The sequence below is a fragment of the Convolutriloba macropyga genome, chromosome 4, assembly GCF_964194025.1.
Source record: "Convolutriloba macropyga chromosome 4, txConMacr16.3, whole genome shotgun sequence".
NCBI lineage: Eukaryota > Metazoa > Xenacoelomorpha > Acoela > Convolutidae > Convolutriloba > Convolutriloba macropyga.
The window spans coordinates 32,825,527-32,849,493 of record NC_134471.1 but is presented as its reverse complement, the minus strand read 5'-3'; the positions used below and the strand labels follow the sequence as shown (position 1 = coordinate 32,849,493).

The window sequence follows — 23,967 nt, the reverse complement described above, 5'->3', positions numbered from 1 at the left end:
ATAGCTCAAATCCACAATTTTTTGGTAAAACTTGCAGTTTTTTAAATTTTTTTTTTGTAATTTTTAGAAGTCTCCAGCCTCAAAAGCAAAGGAACCTGCTCCAGGGTTTTATAATAGGTTGCATTGTTTCTAGATGTAATGGAATGCTTTTCAAGATGTTAATGGCTCGAAATTAAGCATTTTTAAAAAAAATTATAATATTTTGTTTTTTGAGTCTTTTGGAACTTTTTTTCCGACACCAGGGGACCAGAGACCTCCTTCAAGGTTTGATAAAATGCTGCTGCCTAGTTTTTAAAAATAATTGAGCGGTTATCAGAATTTAATGACTCCAGTTTTAGCAGCTTTTCGATGAAATTCAATTTTTTTTCTTTTTTTCGGAAGATTATTATCTAGTTTCAAGTTATTGGATTCTTCTGAATCGGTGAAACTTTTTAGGGCTTAAATTAGGGATACCTGATAGTCTCCTGAGACAATGGAATCGTTTTGAAGATATTATTATCTTGAATATTAGCACAATTTTGTTAAAACTTGCAACAATTTTTCAAAATTGTTGAATATTTGTCCTTTTCTCATTTCAACGATCTTTACTAACCAAACACAGTTTTTCATATGGTTTAGTTTACGGATTTCCAGAGAAAGATAGGGGCTCTGAACATGTTTTTCGCTGCAAAATCCGGAAACTTTTCTTCTATATTTTGCAGATATCAGTTTTTATTCAACTTTATTTAATTACTAACAAGGCCGGAAAAATGAAAGTTGCAGAGTCGAATGCCATCGTGGAAAATGTTCCTAGCTCTCTCTCTCCCTCTCTATCACCCACTCTCTCTCTCTCTATCGGGTGGGGTTTCTATCTCTCTCTTTTTAAATAACGTTTTATCTCTCTCCCTCTCTCTCTCTCTCTCTCTTTCTTTCTTATACTCTTTCGTTGATACCGCACTTCAGCTGCTGTTATTTGACGTGATGTCATCTATAACCCTCATTAAAGCTAAATTATAGTTAAAATGTTATATTATAAATGAATTAATTAGTACTTTTTAGGAAATCAATTTTAATTGCTCTCAAATGCAATTTGTGGCAAATATATTAATCCTGCTTGTCTTTTATGTATTTTTTCGCTTGACCGATTTTCCGTTGACTCATTTCATTTTTCGTCCTCGGAAACAAAATAAAGACATAGCACCCAGTGAGCATTAAGTTTTCTCAGAGACCTTCAGCTCAATAGTGTTCAAATAGGCGATTCACTGAAACTGTTTTTGAGAATCATACTTATGGTGTGACGGGCAGCTCTTAGAAATTGTTACCACATCCCCACCCACCAATCCACTGTTGCAGCCCCTCCAGCTACGTTGCATCACTCGCTGCGTCCACCTCACGCCCTTAAATTAAGCTAACGCTAGCCTCACTAAACCGTGGCTAGCTACTGATGAAGCCAACCGCTTGCCGCTCGTTTGTGAGCACTTCGCCCGGCATTTTTCCGTTATGTTGAGATGTATTAACCATTATAAACTGCGATACAGTGTTTTTTAGAAGGTAAACAACTATGAGCAAGTTTTCAAATTATAATGCCGCTTTCGTGCCCCTCTCAGAGCTTCAGACGACGACATATCATTTTTTTAAAAAAAAAAAAACAATTACTTGTGACTTATCGTGCTAAAAAACGGGATAATTGTGCACAAAAAAATGGGATGAAATTGCTCTGGAGAAATAAAAGCATGTTGTGAATGGCGTTTCAAAAGATTTGTTCCCTTCACACTTCGCCCCCATCCCCTTACGTTTGCCTCATATCAGCTCCACAATCACACTTCATGTACACCGTTCATCCCGTAACCCAGTGCGCTCGAACCCCCTCGTGCGCTCCCCTTCCCCGTCGCGATGAACCCCACGCCCCTTCATAAAAGCTAAAGCTAGCCTACCTAAACTGTAGTTAACTACTGATGAGGTCAACCGCTCACCAGTCTTTTGACAGTAATTTGTCTGGCGTCATGTTTTCTAATATCAGTCCCCGGTGCGTCGTATCCCGGAAATCCCAGAGCGATTCCCGGAAAACTTGCTTGCACTTACTAATAGTACAATTCCTATCGAGAAACCTGTATATACGTACTATTTCCCCCAATTTTCCCGGGTGGGAAACTTGCGTTCTCGTCCAATTCCCGGAAAATTAGTTACAATCTCTGTGAGAAAAAATCGAGAAAAAAAAGGAAATTTTTTTGGGAATAACGGGAAACTATAAATCAAAATCCAGCAACTCCACACTTTTTAACTTGAAAAACAGCACGAAGTGTAGCAGAAAGCTCCCAAAAATGTGCTGGACTTAACCAAAATCATTTGGAATGAAGTTCAACTCCGGTATAGAACAAAGCTTTGAATTAAATGAAGTTTGGGCTCAGATTGAAGCGTTGGCGCCGACGCAAAAATTATTTTAGAAGATGGCCATCTTTTAAAATAAATTTTGCGTCAATGCCAACGCTTCAAGCTGAGCCCAAACTTAATTTAATTCAAAGCGCTGTTCTATCCCAGAGTTGTACTTCATTAAGAGTGAATTTTGTTTCGATAGCACTTAGTGGGGAGTGAGGAAGTACGCGCCCAATTCGATATATTTATTGTGGAGAGATTTGAGTGATATCGCAAGAAAACCCGTCATGTACAGAATAATGATTTGAAGGTTTTCCTCGAGTTTAATGACTTACGTCCAATTTCTTTTCCGGTATTGATATAATACGTCGAAAGATGGCAGAATAAATGATTGTTGTTATTTTTTAAAATCAATTGGTCGTTTCTGAACCTAATGGTTTAAAATTTGCATAAAAGGCTCTCTTTGTTTAATAGTTTGTTTTTTTTCTGAAGTAAAACTGGAACAAAATCATATATCTTGGGACAAACTGTTGATACTTTCCAAACGCACAGCCCTAAAAGGCGCTCAGATGATCATCATCAATTACGTAGCTGAACCTCTTTTAGACAACATCGCGGTTTGAAACTGCAGTTGTGAAATTTTTGATCAATTTTAAAATGATTTATTGCACTTTGTCCCTTTTTGGCGCAAATTTGATCCATATTAAAATGTATTGAGCATTTGTTGTCCCCTTTTTTTATTTTATGTCCAGTTGTAGCCCGTGGGATTAATTTTCTAGCTGTAAACAGAGATTTTAAATGTATTTGGCTGATTGATTTTAATTAATTTGACGTAATTATCGAGTTTGTATCAAAATAATAGTCAGAGTTTGTGCTAAATTACTTTTAGCTTCTCTTTCAGCTTCTTGAGCTCAGTTGTTTCAAGCACACAAAAAAGTTTTGTTCATTGCGAATTAATTGAGTTCCGTTAAAATCGGTGTAAGGCGAGGTTGAGGCTTTTTACGCGAACTCTAGACTAAAAGGAGGCGTCGTGAAGGTTACGGTGTTTTTCGGGTGAATTTCACTTTTAAGGTTTAACGAATTTCACTTTTAAGGAAACGCTAATTGTTAAATTTATCTTGACCGAACGAATGAGAGGCAAGGTAGAGGAATTTGATAGAATTTTGAGAGAAATGGCGCTAAAACGCGCTCAAATAATTAAAATGCTGAATTCCACTGAGTTAAAAAAAATAGATCTTTTCCGTTTGTTGTCCCCAATGCAGTATGCGCCCCCCGATACAGAGTACGTGTCATTACACAGTAAAGCATTGCGCAAAATTATTTAATGTATATTTATGTGCAGTTTGTTTTCCTTATGATTGAATTGATAGAGTTTGCCCCGGCTAAATTTATCCTTTATAGTCTGAAAAAAACTAATAACCCAAAATTAATTCTGAAGAGGGTTATGCCATATTTTGTAGTTCATAACTGGTACTTACTAGATTACACACTCTTGTTAATTAAACCAGTTTGTACGCATTTACCACAAAGCAGTTTAGCGTGGTGGTTACGACTAGCTACGCAAAGTAAAAGTTATAAGTAACCCGAAGCTCATGTCAATAAAACATTTTTGGCGGGACTTAAGTTGAACATATTATTAATTGCGGTTTAAATCTTAATGGTGGCAAATTTGTGGTTATTTGAAGCCCACAATTGAACTTCTTAGTCCCATTTAGGCTCCCCAGTCTCAACCCCCCCCCGCCCGACTGAAGCAGGCTGCAATTGATTAGAACTCCCATTAGTCGTTCAAGAGCAATTCTTCCGACGTTTATCCGGTTATGTGTTTTCAAGCAGTGAATTTTGGTCAAAAATCATGACTGGCCTGCGTAAGTTGTGACGTGAACAGAGTACTGGCCATCCTAAAAAATCACAATGTCGCTGGACTGATTCAGCGCTGATTGGCTCTGCCACCAACCTCCAGGTGAGAGAGACCATTTTGCACATGTTTGCATGTTTGGAGCGCTTTTCAATGCATTTCTTACAAAGATTTTCTATTATTCCACGATTGAATTAAATGGTAAGAATTTGAAGACTCAGTTGTTAAAAGCACTGAAATTCGTTTAACTCTGAGTGCATTTTTTGCAATAGTAAAGTTTTTTTGGCGTTGTTTTATGTAAAGATTTAGAGCTCATTTTTTTTAAAGATTTAGCTTATTCAATGTCTCTCAGCGCGGTCAGCTCATTTCTGTTAAAAACTTTGGGCATCAAGCACATAATGCGTCGAAACGGCGCTAACATTAGTTACTGCCTGGTTCGAGAAAAAATCGAAAAAATATGTAAGATGAGTGGCGAAAAGTTGTTTTTTTCACCGCAATTTGCATAAAAAATTTTATTGTGAAATGCGGTGAATGCGGTGAAATTATGTAAGTTCACCGCTGGAGTAAGCGGTGAGCTTACAAAAAATCATCACATTTCACCGCTTACTACAAGTTACCGTCCTTGCACGAATTGGAACCTCTCATCTCCTGCATGTCAGCCACTTCTTCTTCCACAAACGCCACTTCTCACTTAAATCTAGCAAGTTTGTTTTGAAATTAAATCAAATTCACTCTACTTTTTGTAAAACATGCGCGTTGAACTTTTGTAAGATTAGCGGTGAAATTCCAAATTTTAGCGGTGAAATGCAGTTAAACGTGGTGATTTTTTTGTTCACCGCTTACTCTTGTGGTGATATTGCATAAATTCACCGCTTAAAAGAAGTTTCAAAAAGATGTATGATTATTCGTGGATAAATTTTCCATGCGTCTTTTAATAAAGTTATCTTAACTTCGTTGAACAAAAGACAATTCGAAGCGTTTTCTAAGCGCTGAATTTAGGTTATTTAGCCACTAAGTTAAGCGGTGAATCTGTGTAATTCCATCGCATTCACCACTTATCTTACATAATTTGGACACTTTTTTTCAAAGCGGTAAAATTATGTAATTTTACCTCTACCAGGCGATAAAGGATTTTTCACCGCATTCATCGCCTGATTTGTGTAATTTCACCGTATTTACCGCTTATCTCACAAAATTTTCCGCATTCACCGCTAATTTTGCATAATTTTGCGTTGAATGGCGTTCACACCTCGACCCGGGTGCATTGTCCGAATTTTAATTCGAAGTTCATTTGTCTAGGTCACATGTGATGGAATACAACCAGACATTGCGGCCTACAGGCAGTTACAATATGAGTGAGACGAAAGAGAGCGAGGCTGTGGACCTGGCCAATATCAAAGGGGGAAAGAGGAGGGGAAGGGGAGCAGAGATGGAGGTGGATCAGTGGACATCACTACCAGATAGCCGCGGTTGAATTTTTTTTCAAACGAACAATTGTATGAATCTTTTTTGCTCCAACTCCCTCTAATTGTTTAAATTAAATACAAAAAAAACCATTGGCACAGAAAAAAACGACAAATTATTTCAATTTATAATAATTTAGTTTCATTATTTAATTCGTCATAAATGAAAATTCTATGACTACAATTTTGCCATAAAAGTTCTATGGTTTTTACTTCTGCATAATATAATTAAGAAATTAATTTGTCATATGAGGCTTAGATTTCAGCTGACTGTAGAAAAAGCAATTTCCGAAACATCCCGCAATTGTGATCTATAAATTTTTGATACATGAAAGTTTTGTGGTCTATAAACCAATTTTTTTGTATGAAGTCCCTAGTCGAGACCTGGAATTTATGAAAAGACCTACTAACTGCGGTTGGGGGGTAAATTGTGGATTAAATTACACGGTAGAGGACCCTAGTTAATTTCGAGGCTAATTATTGAAATTGAAAACAGGTCATTATGACGGTCGCGAACATAATTCCAGGACATGCTTTGTTGTCCAGCCAAATTCCAGAACACCTTTATTGTCCAGCCAAATTCCGGAACACTTTTATTGTCCAGCCAAATTCCAGGACGAATGTTTTAGTTCCAGCCAAGTTTTAGGACGGTTATTTCAGTTCCAGCCAAAGTCCTGGACATCACATTGGGTCCAGACAAATTCTTTTCATACCCAATATCTGTCGACGACTGTCTTTCATACCTTAAATCTGTCGAGGACAGTCTTTAAATAATTCCAGGTCTCAACTAGGGGTTCTATGACTACAACTTTTCCATAGAAAATGTATCACTGAAAATAAATATTTTCCGATTTTTTTTTCACTAATTGTTTGGAACACATAATTTGCGCTTCCGCTTTAGCCCTGTTCCTGGTTTTTATAAAAATCTGTTCAGTTACAGGGTTCATGTTTTGAAAGTTTTAGGATTACAGCATTTCATAGACGACATAATAGATAGTTGTAATTTTACAACTTTTTAAATTATGAGGTCAACCAGGGAAGTTGAACTACTCTAGTTAAAGTCGATACTAGCCATCCTCGTAAATCCAGTCAAATTTTTTCCATAAACAATTTTGGTCGAGCACTGTCTTTTCATGTGTCGAGCTATATACTTTTTACAAGCACCTTGATCTATCCTCTAGGTTTTTTATATAAGTCTTGTACGTTTGCGAACGGTGTACGCTTCTGTGAATGACAGATTTTTTCTCAAACAAGTAAATCTCAATTGCTTTGTTTTTTCAAAAAATCTAAAGAAGTTCGGAAATTTACGTAAAACATTTGGAAAGAGTAATGGTCCGACGTGATTATTTTTCATCTATCATCTTAAAACCCAAGCCTAAGTTATAGTAAGCCCACTGATGTTCCCTTGCACTAAACGAGATGGTGGTGGCATGGTGGTTGTATGGGCGCCGCCGTTGGTGACGGTACTGGTATGGTGGTGGTGGTGTGGGCATTGGCGGCGGCTGTAGCGGCGATGGTGGCGCTGGTGGTGGTGGTGGTGGCGCTGGTGGTGGTGGTGGTGGTAACGGTGGTGGTCGCGGCGGTGGTGGTGCTGGTGGGATGATGGTAGTGGGGTAATTTGGGTTCAATTTCGACGGGCAGAATCTAAAGTAAAGGACATCGTTCCGAAGTCCAGGTTACGTTTTATCTTCCAGCGACACGTTATTTTATCCAGCCGAATTCCAGGACACGTTATATTGTCGAGCCAAACTCCAGGGCACGTTTTATTGTCTAGCCAAAGTCAAGGATCACTTACTGTCCCAACAAACTCTTTTCCTACCAAAAATCTATTCAGGACAGACTTTTCCTGCCTGATATCGGTCGATGATGGGGTCTTTTCAAAAACTTCCGGTTTAGACTAGGGCAACGCGGCTACTCCCGCGCCGGTGTCACCGTTATTAACCTCAAAATGTAAAAGATTCCCGGGCTGAGGTGCCAATCGACTCCATCGATGTGTCAGCGTTATTTCATTAATCCGTTGAAGGATTGGAGAAGATTCATGGCGTCAAAAATCCGTCGAGCGACTATAGAAAATTCACAAAATACAAGTCCCATCGATGTTTTATGCCAAGGCCGTGATGAAAAATTGTCGCATAAAATATTTCAATAGCTTTTTGTGATGAATTTATGTGAAAAACATAGATGAAAACTTAGAGCTGAAGCCTGCATAGATTGCATTTCAAAAATTACTTTGATGGGTATGTTTAATAGCCACCCTGCTTGCCCCATTTGTTTATTATAGCACGGCCAATAATTTTTCAAAAGAATTGTTCATCAAGACCGATAGTTCATCTTCAAAATTTCTTCACAAGTTGAGACTGTAGCAGTAAAAATACTGGATGTACACCTCCATCCAATAAGAGGCTGAGAAGACACTATTCTCTTTTATATAGAGAGAACTCTACTAACTATATTCAGTCTATTAGAGTAATTAATAGCCGCCCTCATCTTCTCAGCCGGCTATTATAGCGCTCCTATTTTTTTTTTTTACTTCGTCGAATAAAAAAATGTTTCGCTTTACCTCATTTTGCCGCCTTTTCAACATTTTGCGTGAAATCTTTTTGACTTCTCTAGGCTAGTTTATCTCTTCTCTCATTCTGCTAAAAGTGATTTTGAACATCAGTTGCTCAGCAAAGCAATTCAAAATGAACAGAGTCAGTATAAAAAATTGAAGTCAGAAATAGAAACGGGATAAACCCATAAAGCCCAATTTTAGATGCCCGCTATTTGAACTTCGGTCCTATAAGTATTAGTTACCTCTCTCTAATGCTTATTGTTATTGATAGTAGCCCCTGTAGCCTCTCTCTAAGAAACAGAAGTATGTTCAACTACGAAATGCCATCAAAATAAATCGGACTTAAAAAATGTTTTTGTACAAAAACCTTTTTTTTTCAATATCTTCTGTTATTTCAATCCCAATCATGCTTATTGGAATCAACGGCGGCTATTTTCCGGCAATCTGCCGGGTATGTTTGCACGATGTGTATACCTCTGACTCCGGCGTTAACTCTTTTATACATCGTTATAATTGAAATATACCTTCAGCGTTTTACCGAGTCGGTTAGTCTGAGAGATATAGGTAAGCCTACTTTGCGCGCAGAAATAAGTATAACCCTAGCTCTTAATACTTTCAGGCTGTAAAAGGAGCCCACTTTGGGTCTGCCTTAAGACCTCGAATTTTTTTGGGATTTGAACGTGCAAAAAAAACAGTTTTCATTCAATAAAAGGCTACCAACTGGTAGAAAAAAGGTCAGAAACTGTAAATCCAGGGCAAAGCGAGGAAAGGAGAGGAAAAAAATTAATGGAAATTGCTTGAAACGAAAATTGCCGCAAATTTGTTAGTTCACGAAAAGTTCTCCAAGAGGAAAATTTTTTAAAAAATGTGATTTAGAAAATGACAAAGGCCGCACGTGAAAAAGAGCATTTAGTTCAATCCGCTCATCAAATGTAAAAAAAGGGATTATGAAAGATCAAAATGAACGATAGATGGAGAGAGAGAGAGAGAAAGAGAGAGAAGAGAGATAGAGAGAGAGAGAGAAACAGCGAGGAACTAAGGAGTGTAGGCACGAAGAAAACTGTGTGCATCTAGCAAATTTTTTTGATGACCTGAAACCTCTTCGAAGCCATATTTTACTCTCATTTTTTCAAACGAAGGTGTTCAACTCAAATATATTAGCCGATAACAGTACGTTTCAATGCAGTAGTGACCATTTGGAGTAAAAATTCGACTTTTAGATGCAATTTTGTGCTCTTTGTTGATTTGGATGATTTCTCACCAGTTTTTTAGCCTCCTTCAATTTGATTTTGGAAGTTTGGTATTTTTGATTGCAGTTTGTTGTTCCAGTGGTTTCAGCAATCCTTCGATATGAATTATATTTTGATCAGTTTTCAATTTATTTGTGTTTGCCTACATCCTACTATTTTTAGTTTTTTAGAGTAGTTTTTCCTCTTAATACCCAAGCGATAGCCGAGGCTATTGTTGGCCTTCTTTTGCTTTTTAATTGCTTTAGTAGAGAAGCAATTATTGTAAACGTGTGCGTCTTTTTATGCAAATTTTGCGCTTGAACGTTTTGACCTCTTGAGTGACTTTTAGGCCCTTGACTTTTTGCGTTTTGATGATCTAAAACTCTCTCTCAATCACAATTCAAGCAGCTGAACTCAATTGGCGTCAGTTTAATACTAATAGTCAAATCAAAAGTGCGCCGAAACTGGTGCCGTTTTTCAATTTAAATCTCAATAGTGGTATATGTGAACCTCTAATGTGGTTATTTTAAGCCCACTATTGAACTTCTCAGTTCCTTTTAGGATCCCCCTCCCTGCAGACTGATGCAGGATGAAATTGATTAGAGCTCTCACTAGTCGTTTGAGAGAAATTCTTCCCACGTATTGTCGATTATGTTTTTGTTTGGTCGTTAGGATTGTTCTTACAATCACATGACGGCACAATCACTTCAAATCTGCTTCTTGTTCATTCATTAATGCAATTTCAACTGATTTGCGAGCGTTTTTTGCTCTTATTGGAGCAATTGGTTTGTTGACTTGCAAGAATAACTTTATGGCCTGATGTGAATTTACTCACTCTAAAAAAAGATTTCCTCGCTCTGAATTTGACTTTTCGTTATTTTAATTCAATGAAATAAGGTCGAGCAAGTGTGTGTGGTAATATAAGTGAAGGGTTTTGAGGAGTAGCTAACAGAAGCAGCAATTCGTTACACATGGTTCTTAATAAGAAAAATATTTATCAATTTTTAAAGGAAAGAAAGTACTTTTTTGATCTGTTTTTTTTTCAATTTTTGAGACTGTAGATCAACAACGCTATCGTGGCTATTTTGGGACGATCTGTCAACTATATTTTATTACATCAGCTATAGCTACTCTTCAGGTAAGGTTACCCTGGAATGACACTTCGGGGACGTTTTACATTGAATTAATTGACACAAATTAGTATTCTTCAAGTTTTTTTTGTTGTTTTCTTTTTTAATGGTTGTGTAGAGCTTCCGTGAACCAAATTGATTGAATCCTTGCCCTAGTGGCTCAAAATTTTTACAAGTTTTTAGGGAAAAATTTTTTGCGACGTTCCGAGTTTGTGGCAATTTTTGTTTCAAGCAATTTCCTCTTTAAATTTTTTTCCTCTTCCGTTCTTTCTTTGCTCTGTATATAGTTTCTGTTCTTTTTTTCTTTCAGTTGGTAGTCTTTCATTGAAATAAAACTTTTTTTGCATGCTCAAATGCCAAAACTTTTTTCGAGGTCTCAACTTATGAAAACAAAATTGACGACGAGTTATTATTTTTGCAGTCAGATTTCCTTTTCTCATGTTTGTCATCCTTTACTATTTTTATTTTTTTAAAACGGTTAATTTATTTAGGTAAGCACTAAACTTTGTGGAATTGGCGGGGGCATAATCTGATATATTTTATCTACATTTTGTCTACAATATTTTTGTACCATAGTCTTGCGGTTATGTTTTTTCACTAGACCTGTTGACCGATTCTGTTGGTTAACAAAAAAACGGACGTAAAATGCGAGTGCCGCATGAAATTATTTCAGCTTGATGTTAAAGTGGAGCAAGATCACGTTGGTTGAAAAAAATTACTTTCACTTGCAGCAATCTAATTTATGTTTTAACTCTTTCTGCTCAATCAAAAAACGTTGACTATGAACTTCTGTTTTTGATTAATATTTTTTGACTGGTTTATCGTGTCATTTTTTGTTGGATCTTTTCGTTATTATTTCTCTGCTTATTTTAATTGTTTACTCAATGAATTTCTTGGAGTTGAAGTTCAAGACTTGGCCTGATTTGTTTTTACAAGCCCAGAATTGGATTGTTTTTGCTGCTCTGTCTCTTTTTCGAAAGAAGTTATCAAACATTTTCCATGTCTTTGATCAATACAAAGGGGATAAAAAAGATTATCGCCCAGTTTTTTTAATTTAACAAAAAAAAATTTAAAGACAAGATGATGGTTTATTGAAGGGTTTCTCGAGAGAAACAAAAATGATTTTCCTAGATAATAACATCACTAATCTTTGGGGTTTTTTCAATAAAAATCAATAATTTCTATAAGATCTGAAAATTTTTGGTAATTTTTTGCGTTTTGCTAAGAGCAGAAGAATCCCCTCTAAGTTTATAGCAAAACATTTTTGCGTAGTTCCTATGGTAATGAAATAGTTTTTAATTTAGAATTATCAGGCAATTTAGAGATTTAAAGAAATGGCATTTTCTTTCAATTTTCACAGGTTTGACTAGATGAAGTTTTTAAGGTATTCAACAACTTTTTGCCTAGTTTGAGTTTTTTTATGAAAGTTGTAGACAATTTTATCAAAGTTCCCGATTTCAAGGGGCCAACGACGCTTTTTGAAAATCTATACAGGAGTGCACGCCTAAATCTTATTGGCATAAATTGGGTTTTCAGTACAAAAAGATTCAAGAACTTGAGTTTTTTTCTCTGGTTTTTGCTATTCATTTCAAATTTTTAAATTTATGGTTTTTGCTTCCTTTTGTCGCTTAAATATGCAGTCTGCTTTCTACTAGCCTGCAAGCTGGTTGTTTTTGTAGATGTTGGTAGGCAAAAAAGGTTTTAATAACCTTGTCTTGCCATGTTTTTGTACTTCGCCATACAAAATATGTTTTGCTTTACCCCAATTTGCCGTTTTTTGACATCATGCCTGAAAAGCTTTCTTGACTTCTAGTTTCACACTTCTCTCCCTATTTTATTTTAAAGTGTAGTTGCTAAGTAGAGGAATTTAAATTGACCGAATTTCTGTGATAGAAACGGTAGAACCATTAAAAAAACAGTTTAGATGCCCGCTTCTTGAACTTTGTTCAAATAAGTCTTAGTTACCATGTTCAATGTTAATTGGTGTTGATACTAATCACTCTATCACCTCATTAACAAACAGGAGTGTGTTTGACTGCGAAATCCATCTATTATTTGAAAGAACTTTTTTTAAAACCAATCGGACTTTTCTTTTTTTCTGATCTTTCAATCCTAATTGGGGTTATGGAAAGCAATGGCGGCTGTTTTTCGACAACCTGCCCAGAATGTTTCAACTCTTTGTTATGATATATGATCCGGCTTTCTGTTATATGAGCCATTCTGGCTTTCAGATGAATCGTCGCCAGAAGGTGAGAGTGATATGGGTGGCTTCACCAGTCCAGCTCAGCGAACAAGCAATGAAGCGCAAACACCAAACACTGCAGAAGAGGCAGACACAGCTGAAGATTCTCCCTCATTCGCTGCTCAAAACAGAGATATTCCACTATACGGCGATGATGACGAAGATGACAGGTGATAATGCATAATCAAAAAATACATGCAAAAATCTTTAAATGGGTCAAAACAATGAACACAATTTCCCAGGTTGAGGTCCCAGACCAAAAGTCCATACGTCCAGACCGTCCCAGACAAAGCATGTCTATGTCCAGACCGCCCCAGACGGAACATACCTATGTCCAGACTTTCGTGCGTTCAAAAATATTTGTGCGTTCTTCGTGCGTTCAAAAACACCTATGTCCAGACTTTCGTGCGTTCAAAAATGCGTATGTCCAGACTTTCTTGCGTTATTGTTCAGACAACGTTTTTATAATGCATTCGTTTCAAGTATAGATAACTTAGGGTGAAGGTTGTGATGAAGTGCCATAGCAGTTGTTACATTTTATTTGATATAAAATGCTCGATGAAAATAATGGCTGAAGGGGGTGCCAGCCACCCAGTTATTAAAGCATAATTTGTTTTGCAAATTCAGCAATGGTCTATAATTCTAGGTGTGAAATTGTCTAACACAAAGCAAAATTTTGGCTGTGATAGTTCCTGCGTTCGACGTTTTGTAACTTATGAACTCAGGTGAGTTGTGGTTTGCATGGTAGAAAGCTTGCACTTGAGTACCAGGGATGCCAGTCATACAAAAACGCGGTAGTCATACAAGGTCATATATGATTCCCGGTAATCATACAAGCTCATATATGATTTGTATGATATCCTGGTTATCATAAAAATGCCATACATTTTTTAAAAGGAGGCTTAAAGGACCCCAATTGCTATGCTCATTTCGACTCAAGTAAGATAAAAATGATATCAGTTCATTGTCTCCCCGATATGATATTCGATTTTCCTGGTTATCGTTGAGGGTCATATATGAAAGTATGATTTCCTGGTAATCACAAAAGAATCATTAACTGGAAACACATTTTATTCTTGAAATCATTTAAAAACAAACGGCGATCAATTTCCAACGTTTTGTGAGCGAACTTTGTCCATAATAAGGAAGGTTGCATTTTTTCTGCTTATCTTACCAGGTCATATATGAATATATGAATACATTGCAATCATACAAAAATCAGAATACGTTAAGTGGAAGCATTCAACAAAAACTGTCTTAATTGCGTTGTTCCTCTATCAATTAAGCTGTCTTGAAATAGTTTTATTTCAAGAGTTACCAGTTTAAACAGCTTGAAAAGTTTTTTTGGGGCAAAGAAGACAAAATTTTTGCCGAAATTACTTGCAATTTGTTTTTAAAATGGGATAAACTGGACCGACTTGTCATCATTCCCTTATTCCACTGGCAAAATAATTTTGTTTGTGTATTTGGTTAGTAAAAAACTGTAGGGCAAGCATTTACCATTTGAACAAAAACTAAGCTTTTTACGTTTTTAATTGAAAAGGAAATAAATATGGTATAGAGCGGATCAATTTGTCGCTCTAGCCCTATTGAAGATGCTTAGCTCTGTTGAGCCTCCGAATCGAAACTGAAGAGTAAATTCATTAATAAAGGCGAATAAAAAAGTTATGTACATTAGAAGGTCATGTTCTGCGTTTAAGAGCCGACAATATCCCTTTTTTTAAAAGACAGAACTGAGATTAAAAATTTTTTAAAAAATAGTATTTTCTTTGCACCTTGAGAAAGAGCGTCATTTCGTAGACTGTCTCAGTCGCTTTTTAACTAGAAAGAGTGCTTAGTCAAACACGCGCGCATCAGTTTTTTGGCATTCTTGTTTCCATTCAAAAAATATTCGTGCGCTCCAGAGTCACAATGTTCAGACTTTTGTTCGTTTAAAATTGCCCTTGTCCAAACTTTTGTGCGTTCAAATTTGCCTATGTACAAACTATCGTGCGTTTATTCGTGTTTCCAGACCGTGTAATTTTGAACGCACGACACCACCCTTGTGCGTTCATATTGGTCTCGACATATCGACTTTTGGTCTGGGACCTCAGCCTGGGTTGACAAGACTAGAATAAAAAGTTGGCAAAATTTTTGAAATTGGCCTATTGAAAACTAGCTCGCACAGCATTGAATACTGGCTCACTAATGGTATACTAAATGGTATACTAATGGTTTACTAAATATTTTGTAGCAAAATTTTTAAAAAAATGTTCATAGTGAAAACCATTCACTTACCAGACTACTTCGAGCGCAATTGAGTCTGATCATAGGCTATTTCGCGCGCTTAATAGTCTGATGAGAAGTGATTTTGAGCAAAAATTGTCTGAACAATTGTGTGGGTTTGGTCTGGGCCATGGTTGTGCAATCGTCTGGACAATTGTCTGATTTTGGTCTGATCAGAGGTAATTTCCGTCTGGCAAAGTCTTATCAGAGACAACCAACATCGAGGGCACTCCGAGCGCACACGGTGTTTCCAGCGCACTTCAGCCTGACCAGTGGACACTTTGGTCTGGGATTGTCTGGACAGAGGTTACTTCAATCTGGCATGGTCTGCGTTTTGTTGCCAATTCAAAATTTGTTGTAATCGTTAGACTTTGGCTCGACTCAGAAACTGCCATTACCCGTGTATTTTTGAACGCAACGCACCCTCAGCGGGTTTTTGATGGTCTGATCTTATCAATTTTGAACGAAGACCTCGATGGGGCTATGAACTTATTCGAAATTATAACTACTTTTTGTGATATACTTCACAAAAAGAAGATAACTGATAGTATCGAGCGTCAGCAAGGTCAAAAGGTTTTTTGAATTTCATTTGTCAGGTTCCACGAAGATCATGTAATGTCTCCGAGAGATGATCCTTCGGCATCCATGGCACCATCTGATGGAGATGTGACGTCATCGAAGAAAGAACTGACAAAGATGTTCGGTAAATCTGAGTAAGTTTTTGTACATCTATTCAATTTTCAGCTTTCTGGAGTTTTGATAAAAATGCGAGTTTAAAACTTGATCAATTGTATAAATCAGGGGAGGGGGATCAGCAGGATGATGTTCTAAATGAACGACGAATCAAAATGTACCAAAAGGAAAAGTATTTATAAAACTTTTAAATTAATAACGTACTAATAATGGTATCAATTGGTCGACAAAATTGTTTAAAGCCGACTTCATGTTTTCAGCCGCCAAACGATGCAGCGATAATTTTTTTTAGCTTTCAAAGAATTGAATTGGCGCGCTGTTTATAATAAATCGAAGAAAAGCATTGGTGAAACGTCTTTTTTATCGGTAATTTTGCTGAAGTGAATTTGAAACAGCATGTAGTAGCCAGAAAATTGTGTATGTCTTACTGATGAAGAAATTGAAGAATTTTAAGAAGAAAAAGTGATTCTCCTTTCATGCCGCATTTTGTGTGCTGAAAAGTAGGCGTAAAAATTTTTCCCGGAAGAGAGCGAAATTTTTTTGTTTATCTGAGGCACTTTTCACATCAACCTGTTCTTTTTTAATTACTCTCAAAAAATTTTGCTGCAATTATATTAGTTTTATTGCCTTTTTCATTTGATTAATTGCTCTCAAACGAAGTTTGTAGCAATTATATTAGTCCTGTTGGTCTTTTTTTTATGCGATTTTTCGCTTGACCGATTTTTCGTCTGACGCTTTTGACTTTTCGTCCTCAAAAACGGGATAAACAGGTAGCGCCCAGCGGGCATTAAGTGCTCTTAGAGCCTTTCAGCTCTGTTTCAGCTCAAACTGTTTTGGAGACTTATACTTATGGTGTGAAGGGCGGTTCTGAGAGGTTGAGAACCCCCCCCCCCCCCCCCCCGTTGACCCCCATCCCCACCGCGCTGTTGCCCCCCCCCCCAACCCAGTGTTGCCCCTATCAGCCCCCAGTGCACCCCCCCCCCGTGGCTAGCTACTGACGAAGCCAACCGCTCGCCGGTCGTTTGAGAGCAATTCGCCCGACGTTAGTCGGTTATGTTTTTTTTGCGGGGCAGATTTTTCCTCTGACCCATTGTTTAACTTTTTTGTACTCAAAAATCAGATAAAAATTGGAACCTGGAGAGCATTAGGTTTTCCTAGAGCTTTTTGAGTCATTAGACTCTAAATGAAGCACTAACGGCAAAATCCTACCCAAAAGACTGCAGAAGAATTGCAAAAAGATTTTCGAATTCCGGAAAACTATATCGTTTTGCAGCTGGACTACAAAGCCACATTATTGATTGATTTAAAAACAATAGCTGCTTGTTTTGCCTTCAAAAATTGTGATGCACTTCTTCCCAATAGCCATGATGAAGTATGAAATCTGGCATTATTCATGTGTTTTTCTTTCTTAAACTAATGCGTATCCTTATTCTTAAAACACTTAATTTTTAATTGTTCTTGAACGAAGTTCATAGCAATTATTGATTTCTTCACATGTTTTGTTCTTCATTTTTGAGTGATCCCTATTGCGCCGAAGTAAAGCTTGCTAATTCACAATCGGTTGCAGCAGAGTAGAGGTAAGTGATTCATAACGCAGTGGCAAGTGCGGATGGTTATGGAGCGGGAGGTCAATGGTTCGAATCACGGCTGGGAAAGGTTTTTTGCACCCATAAAGAAAAAATGACGTAAAAATTGCATCCTGAAATCAATTGCCTCGCCTGTCGTTCAAGCGCAGTTCTTCCGACATTTGTTGGTTTTTGTTTTCTAATAGCCGCCGTCAGCGTCTCAAATGGCTATTATTTAAAAGCTCTCCTTTATACATTTTAAGGACTTTGAACAGTATTTGAAAATACTTTGAATTGGACGTCAGGACTTTACCTTTTAACCACGTTTTTGTTATACACAAGTCACAACTTTCACGTTTGATTTCTGACCTACCCTACTAACTGTTTCAACTGAATGGATTTTAAATCCCCTCACTCAAGGGATTACACAAGTTACAGTAAAGTTCAAAAGAGCAAAATCAAAAGAGATTTGACAAACCAATAAAGCCCGGTCATTTAGTCATTGAGAATTAGGTTATAGAAGTTCATTAAAATGTTTGCTAGCTGACATTTTTCTTATGCTTATAAGCTTTCAGATTAGAAGCAGAATTAAGTATAGTTTTAGAATCCAACTGAAATTGTACGCCAAATTTGAACACTTTTTGATACTGAAAAAAAAATAGAAAAAAAGTTTGGTAAATTTATCTCTTTTTTATCTTTCATTCTAGGCCTAATTTTTGTTTGAACAGAATTGCAAATTTTCGCTGGTGGTTTTTTGTTCCCATGTGACATTTGGACATTGATTTTCTGTTTTTTTTTCTAAAAACTTTTTGATCTGATTTTTTAGAAACGGTTTTCCCAATTCACTCATAGTTCGTTTTAGGCCTAGTTCTTTGTTTAATAAAAATCAACTCTTTGAATTGTACGTCAGGACTTTTGCTGCTACGGTTTTTTATTTCGCTTTACCTTTTAAATACGTTTTTCCTTTTACACAAGTCGCGACTTTGACGTTTGACTTCTGACTTACCTCACTCACTGTTTCAACTGAATGGATTTTAAATCCCTTCGCTCAATAGATTACACAAGATCTTGAGTAGAGTCAAGGTCAAAAGAGCAAAACCAAAAGAGATTGGATAAATCACTAATGCCCGGTCTTTTAGTCAACGAGAATTAGCTTAACAAAGTTCATTAGAGTTTTTGCTAGCTGAAATTGTTATTAAGCTTATAAGCTTTCAGTTTAAAAGCTGAATTAAGTATAGTTTTAGAAACCAACTGACACTTTACGCCAAATAAAAACACATTTTGGTCAATTTACTTCTACTTTTTTCTTTTTCAGGTTTTTTTTCCGATGTGAATAAAGCGCCTGAACAGCGGCTCCTTTCCGGCAATTTTTCCGTATTTTATTTATTGGCAAATTCTCGCAGCTACACTAGTGAACGACTATACGTGCTGAGGCATATCCAATAATGATCAATTGCAAAAAAACAGTTGTACGTAATATCTTCGAGGCATGAATGCAAAACGAATAGTCGTGTCCTCGACTAATGGCAAAAATTGGACCCGTATTTTATTACCTCGGTTTTCTGCTGATTGAAACATTTTCGGTTCATTTTCGGAGTTATATACTAATTAGAAATTTGCATCAAAAAATCAACAAGAAAAATTTTGATGGCACCATCTAAAGGAGATGTGATGTCATCGAAGAAAGAACTGACAAAGATGTTCGGTAAATCTGAGTAAGTTTTTGTACATCTATTCAATTTTCAGCTTACTGGAGTTTTGATAAAAATGCGAATTTAAAACTTGATCAATGGCATAAATTAGGGGAGGGGGATCAGCAGGATGATGTTCTAAATGAACGACGAGTCAAAATGCACCAAAAGGAAAAATATTTATAAAAGTTTTAAATTAATAACTTATTAATAATGGTATCAATTGGTCGACAAAAATGTTTTAGCCAAATTCATGTTTTCAGCCGCCAAACGATGCTGCGATAATTTTTTTTAGCTTTTCAAATAATTGAATTGGCGCGCTGTTTATAACAAATCGAAGAAAAGCATTGGTGAAACGTCTTTTTATCGGTAATTTTGCTGAAGTGAATTTGAAACAGCAGGTAGTAGCCTGAAAGTGTGTATGTCTTACCGATGAAGAAATTGAAGAAAATTAAGAAGAAAAAGTGATTCTCCTTTCATGCCGCGTTTTATGTGCAGAAAAGTAGGCGTAAAAATTTGTCCCGGAAGAGAGCGAAGTTTTTTGTTTATCTGAGGCTTTTTTTACATCAACCTGTTCTTTTTTAATTGCTCTCAAAAAATTTTGCTGCAATTATATTAGTGTTATTGCTTTTTCATCTGATTTTTTTTGCGGGGCAGGTTTTTCTTGTTGCCCATTTTTTGACTTTTTTGTACTCAAAAATATGATAGAAATTGGAACCTGGAGAGCATTAGGTTCTCCTAGAGCTTTTTAGGTCATTAGACTCCAAATGAAGCACTAACGGCAAACTTCTACCCAGAAGGCTGCTGATGAATTGCAAAAAAACTTTTGAAAAAAATTTTGAGTTCTGGAGAAATATATCGTTTTGCAGCTACACTACAGTGCCACATTATTGATTGTTTTAAAAACATTAGCTGCCTAAACTGCCTTCAAAAATTGTGAAGCAGGTCTTCCCAAATGCCATGATGATGTATGAAATCTGGCAGTTTTCTTGTATTTTTTGTTCTAAATCTATGCTTCAAAAACACTTAATTATTAACTGCTATTGAACGAAGTTCATAGCAATTATTGTAAACGTGTGTGTCTTTTTTATGCAAAAGTTTCTTCTAACAATTTTGTGCTTTTCTTCTATAACATTCTTTAACTTCTCGGGTGATTTTTCCACGTTTTTTTCTTCATTTTTGAGTGATCCCTATTGCGCCGAAGTAAAGCTTGCTAATTTGTTATCCGTTGCAGCACAGCAGAGGTAAGTGATTCATAACGCAGTGGTAAGTGCGGGTGGTTATTGATCGGGAGGTCCATGGTTCGAATCCCGGCGGGGAAAAAATTTTCCCAGCCATAAAAAAACATTAATACAGGCTACAGTCCCTAAATTAAAATGCTTCGCCTGTCGTGCAAGAGCAATTGTTGCAACATTTGCCGATTTTTGTATTTTAATAGCCGCCGTCAGCCTGTTAAATGACAGTTATTTAGAGGCTCTCCTTCATACAATTCAAAGAATTTGAACAGTTTTTTAAAAAATCTTTGAATTGTTTGTTGGGATTTTTGCTACTTTGTTTTTTACAATTCAAAGAACTTGAATTGTATTGAGGCGCAGTGTTTTTTTGTTAACGCATTTTTCAATGATTTTAATCATTCAAAACGGGATACACAGATAAAGCCCAGCAGGCATTAAGTTTCATTGGAGGCCAAAAGTGGTCTTTAGTAGTGCCTCAAGTGCTTAGAGTGGTGCAGCTGCTGGGATGGCCTTAGTTTAAGGTTAAATGATCATTTTTAGGAGTTTTTGGGCTCAAAATGCTGCATTTTTTTACGTTTTTTTGCGATTTTTTTGCAGTTTTTTGTTCAATTAGTCTCAGTTTGAAGTTTTTAATAGTTGACGAAGAACTTTTGTTGGACAAAATTTCTTTTTATGACCGTTTTATGAGCTATATGTTTTGGTACTACAAACACAAACACGCAAAATGATACTAATTTTTGCATTTTCTTTTCAAGTTTTTTGATAATTTTTGTCATTTTTTGAGTTTCCGGCTTCAGGGACCAGGAATTCTCTTTTAATGTTTGATAATAGGGCATTGCATAGTTCCTTGTAAAAATGCATTGGTTTTAAATATTTTAATGTCTCGAATTTTAGCATTTTTTTGATAAAATCTGCAATTTTTTTTTAAAGTTTCCTCAAATTTTCGTCAATTTTTGATATTTGTCCATTCTCAAGTGCCAAAAAACTGATTCCACGGTCTGATAAAAAGTTACTGCTTGGTTGTGAAATTCATTGAATTTGTTTTCAAAAATTTATACTCTCGAATTTGCAAAATTTTCGATAGAATTTGCAATTTCAAGTTTATTCAAAACATTTGTCTTTTATTCAGTTTTTCTTGCTTCAGTAGCCAGATAACCTCATCCAGGGTATGCTATTAAATAGTTGCTAGTGGGCAATTGAATGGTTTTTCAATTTTTTAATAGAACCATTTTTTTATTTATTGAAATCTGAATTTTTTTTCTAAAGATTATTGTCTATCGATCTTTGAGCTGATGTATTTTTTCAGGCTTGGAATTGGGTTTTATGATAGCCTCTAGAGATAAAGAAATGATTCTCAAGATATTAATATCGCAATTTTCAGCAGTATTTCATCAAAGTTTACGAACAATTTCATTAAAAAAATTTGTCATTATCGGGTTAATCGATCTTCAAGGGCCAATGAGTTTTTTTTAGGTCTTGCAGAGATAATACTGTACCAATTTCAGAAAAAAAATGATTTCTAATAATTTTTTGAAATAGATATAATAAGAGGGATAAATTTTGCCTTAGGGGTATAAAAGCTTCAAGAGTTTCAGCAATGAGTATATTTTTGTTTGGTTTTTTTTGGATTGTTTTAGTTTCTGAATTTTTTGATATGATTTCGTTTTTGTTTTGGCTGGTGTTGTTCACTTGATCTATTGGCCAGGTAGAGTACTTCTAGGTTTTTCATTCAATTCTTTGAATTGTACTTCAGGACTTGTCTTTCTGTGTTTTTTTAATCCGCTTTACCTTTTAATCACGTTTTTCGTTTTACACAAGTCACGACTTGATTTCTGACTTACCTCACTCACTGTTTCAACTGAATGAATTTTGAATCCCTTCACTCAATAGATTACACAAGATATTGAATACAGTCAAGGTCAAAAGAGCAAAATCAAAACAGATTGGATAAACCGATAATGCCCCGTCTTTTGGTCATTGAGAATTAGGTTAAAAAAGTTCATTTGTGTTTGCTAGCTGACATTGTTATTAAGCTTATAAGCCTTCAGTTTAGAAGCTGAATTAAGTATAGTTTTAGAATCCAACTTAAACTGTACGCCAAATTAGAACACTTTTTGATACTGGAAATAAATAGAAAAAAATTTTTGGTTCAATCTCGATGTGAATCAAGCGCCTCAATGGCGGCTCTTTTCCGGCATTCTGCCCGTCTTTTATTAGTGGGCAACTTTTCACGGCTACACTAATGAACGATTATACTTGCTGAAGCATACCAAGTGAGCAATTGCAAAAAAAACAGTTGCACGTAATATCTTCGAGGGAATACAGTCGTTTCCTCGACTAATGGCAATAACTGGACCCGAATTTTTTACTTCGATTTTCTATTGAGCAAAACATGTTGGGTTGAGTTAAAGACCAGCTATAGAAACTTGCATTTTAAAAGTCATCAATGAATAATTTGAGTCTAACAGAAATGGAGCTGTTTTCTGTAGTTGAGCTAAATTCATTGAGTAGGATATATGGTTTGGGGACGTCTTTTAATTGCACAATTCGGTCGTGTTTGGTCCTTTAATAAGTTGACATCTAAACCTTGGCATGTTGTCGGATGTAGATAGTGATGTTGATGCTGGTTGTCATGAGCAGAGGGTGGAAGAACGGTTTATTTTGAAAGAAACCAATGCTAACGAGGCTCGTGGTGTTAACGCTAAAAAATACCTTTAAGTATAAGAAATGTGAAGATTGCGGTGAATGATAGTACGAAATGCGTTTTAGCGCTACAAAATCTGTAAGAAATGCGTTTTTAGCGCTCAATGTGTTGAAAGTGGTGAAAACAAAAGTTTCACCGCTAAAAATTGCACATCGTAGGTCAATTCACCGCTAAACATCCTGTTGGTACGGTGATTTATCCCCCGCTGAAGAGGTGAAAATTAAAATTTTCCCGCTAAAGATTGCTAATCGTAAAAAAATTCACCCTAAAAACCGCAATGTTTCAAAATTTGAACGGATATGTTTCACAAAGGGGAGTGAATATGACTTAAATTCAAAAGAACTACAAAGAAGTAATTGGCAGATTGACTCGATGAATGGCAGTTGACCTGAAGGAAGTCAGAGGGTCAAACTTTTGTACGGCAGTTGTTTTTCTGTAAAAATTCCGGCGAATGCAGAAAAAAAAGGAAGTTTCACCGCTAAAAATTTTAGATCTTACAAAAATTTACCGCCTTCAACACATTCATTGCTAAAATATGTGGGTGCTTTGCTGTGAAAAATATTTTTTTTTCCACCGCTATTCTTACATTATTTTTTTCACACAATTTGGACCTGTGAAACAGTTAATTTTCCGTTAACAGGGGTTCTAGGAGAACTGATGCAAGATACTATGAGGATGAAGAACCAGAAGAAATCACTAATCCGATGAGTAGCGAGTCATACCACATGGCATCAAGTTAGAAACTATTCTAGTTCAGTTTTGGTTAAAATTCTTGGTAAACATATTCCAAATTCCGAGCTTGGTGGGTGAATGTTATTTGTACAATCCCCCCTACGCAACTGCAACATTTTACATGCCCTAATCGAGACCTGGAACTATTAAAAGACCGTCCTCGAAAGATTTAAGGTATGAAAAGAATGTCCTCGACAGATATTGGGTATTAAAAGAACTTGTCTGAACCTAATGTGATGTCGTGGGGTTTGGCTGGA

The 23,967-nt window shown here is 36.3% G+C and overlaps 1 protein-coding gene across 1 annotated transcript in view; it reads left to right on the top strand.

The window, feature by feature from the left end:
* Positions 1 to 23,718, top strand: part of LOC142338055 (uncharacterized) — a 194,537-nt gene extending 170,819 nt beyond the window's left edge. The window contains exons 15-18 of the mRNA XM_075387687.1: positions 5,507 to 5,676; positions 12,815 to 12,995; positions 15,687 to 15,803; positions 23,619 to 23,718. Of these exons, the coding sequence (XP_075243802.1) occupies positions 5,507 to 5,676; positions 12,815 to 12,995; positions 15,687 to 15,803; positions 23,619 to 23,718 (568 nt within the window). The remainder of the gene's footprint in view (positions 1 to 5,506; positions 5,677 to 12,814; positions 12,996 to 15,686; positions 15,804 to 23,618) is intronic.
* Positions 23,719 to 23,967: the final 249 nt, after the last annotated feature.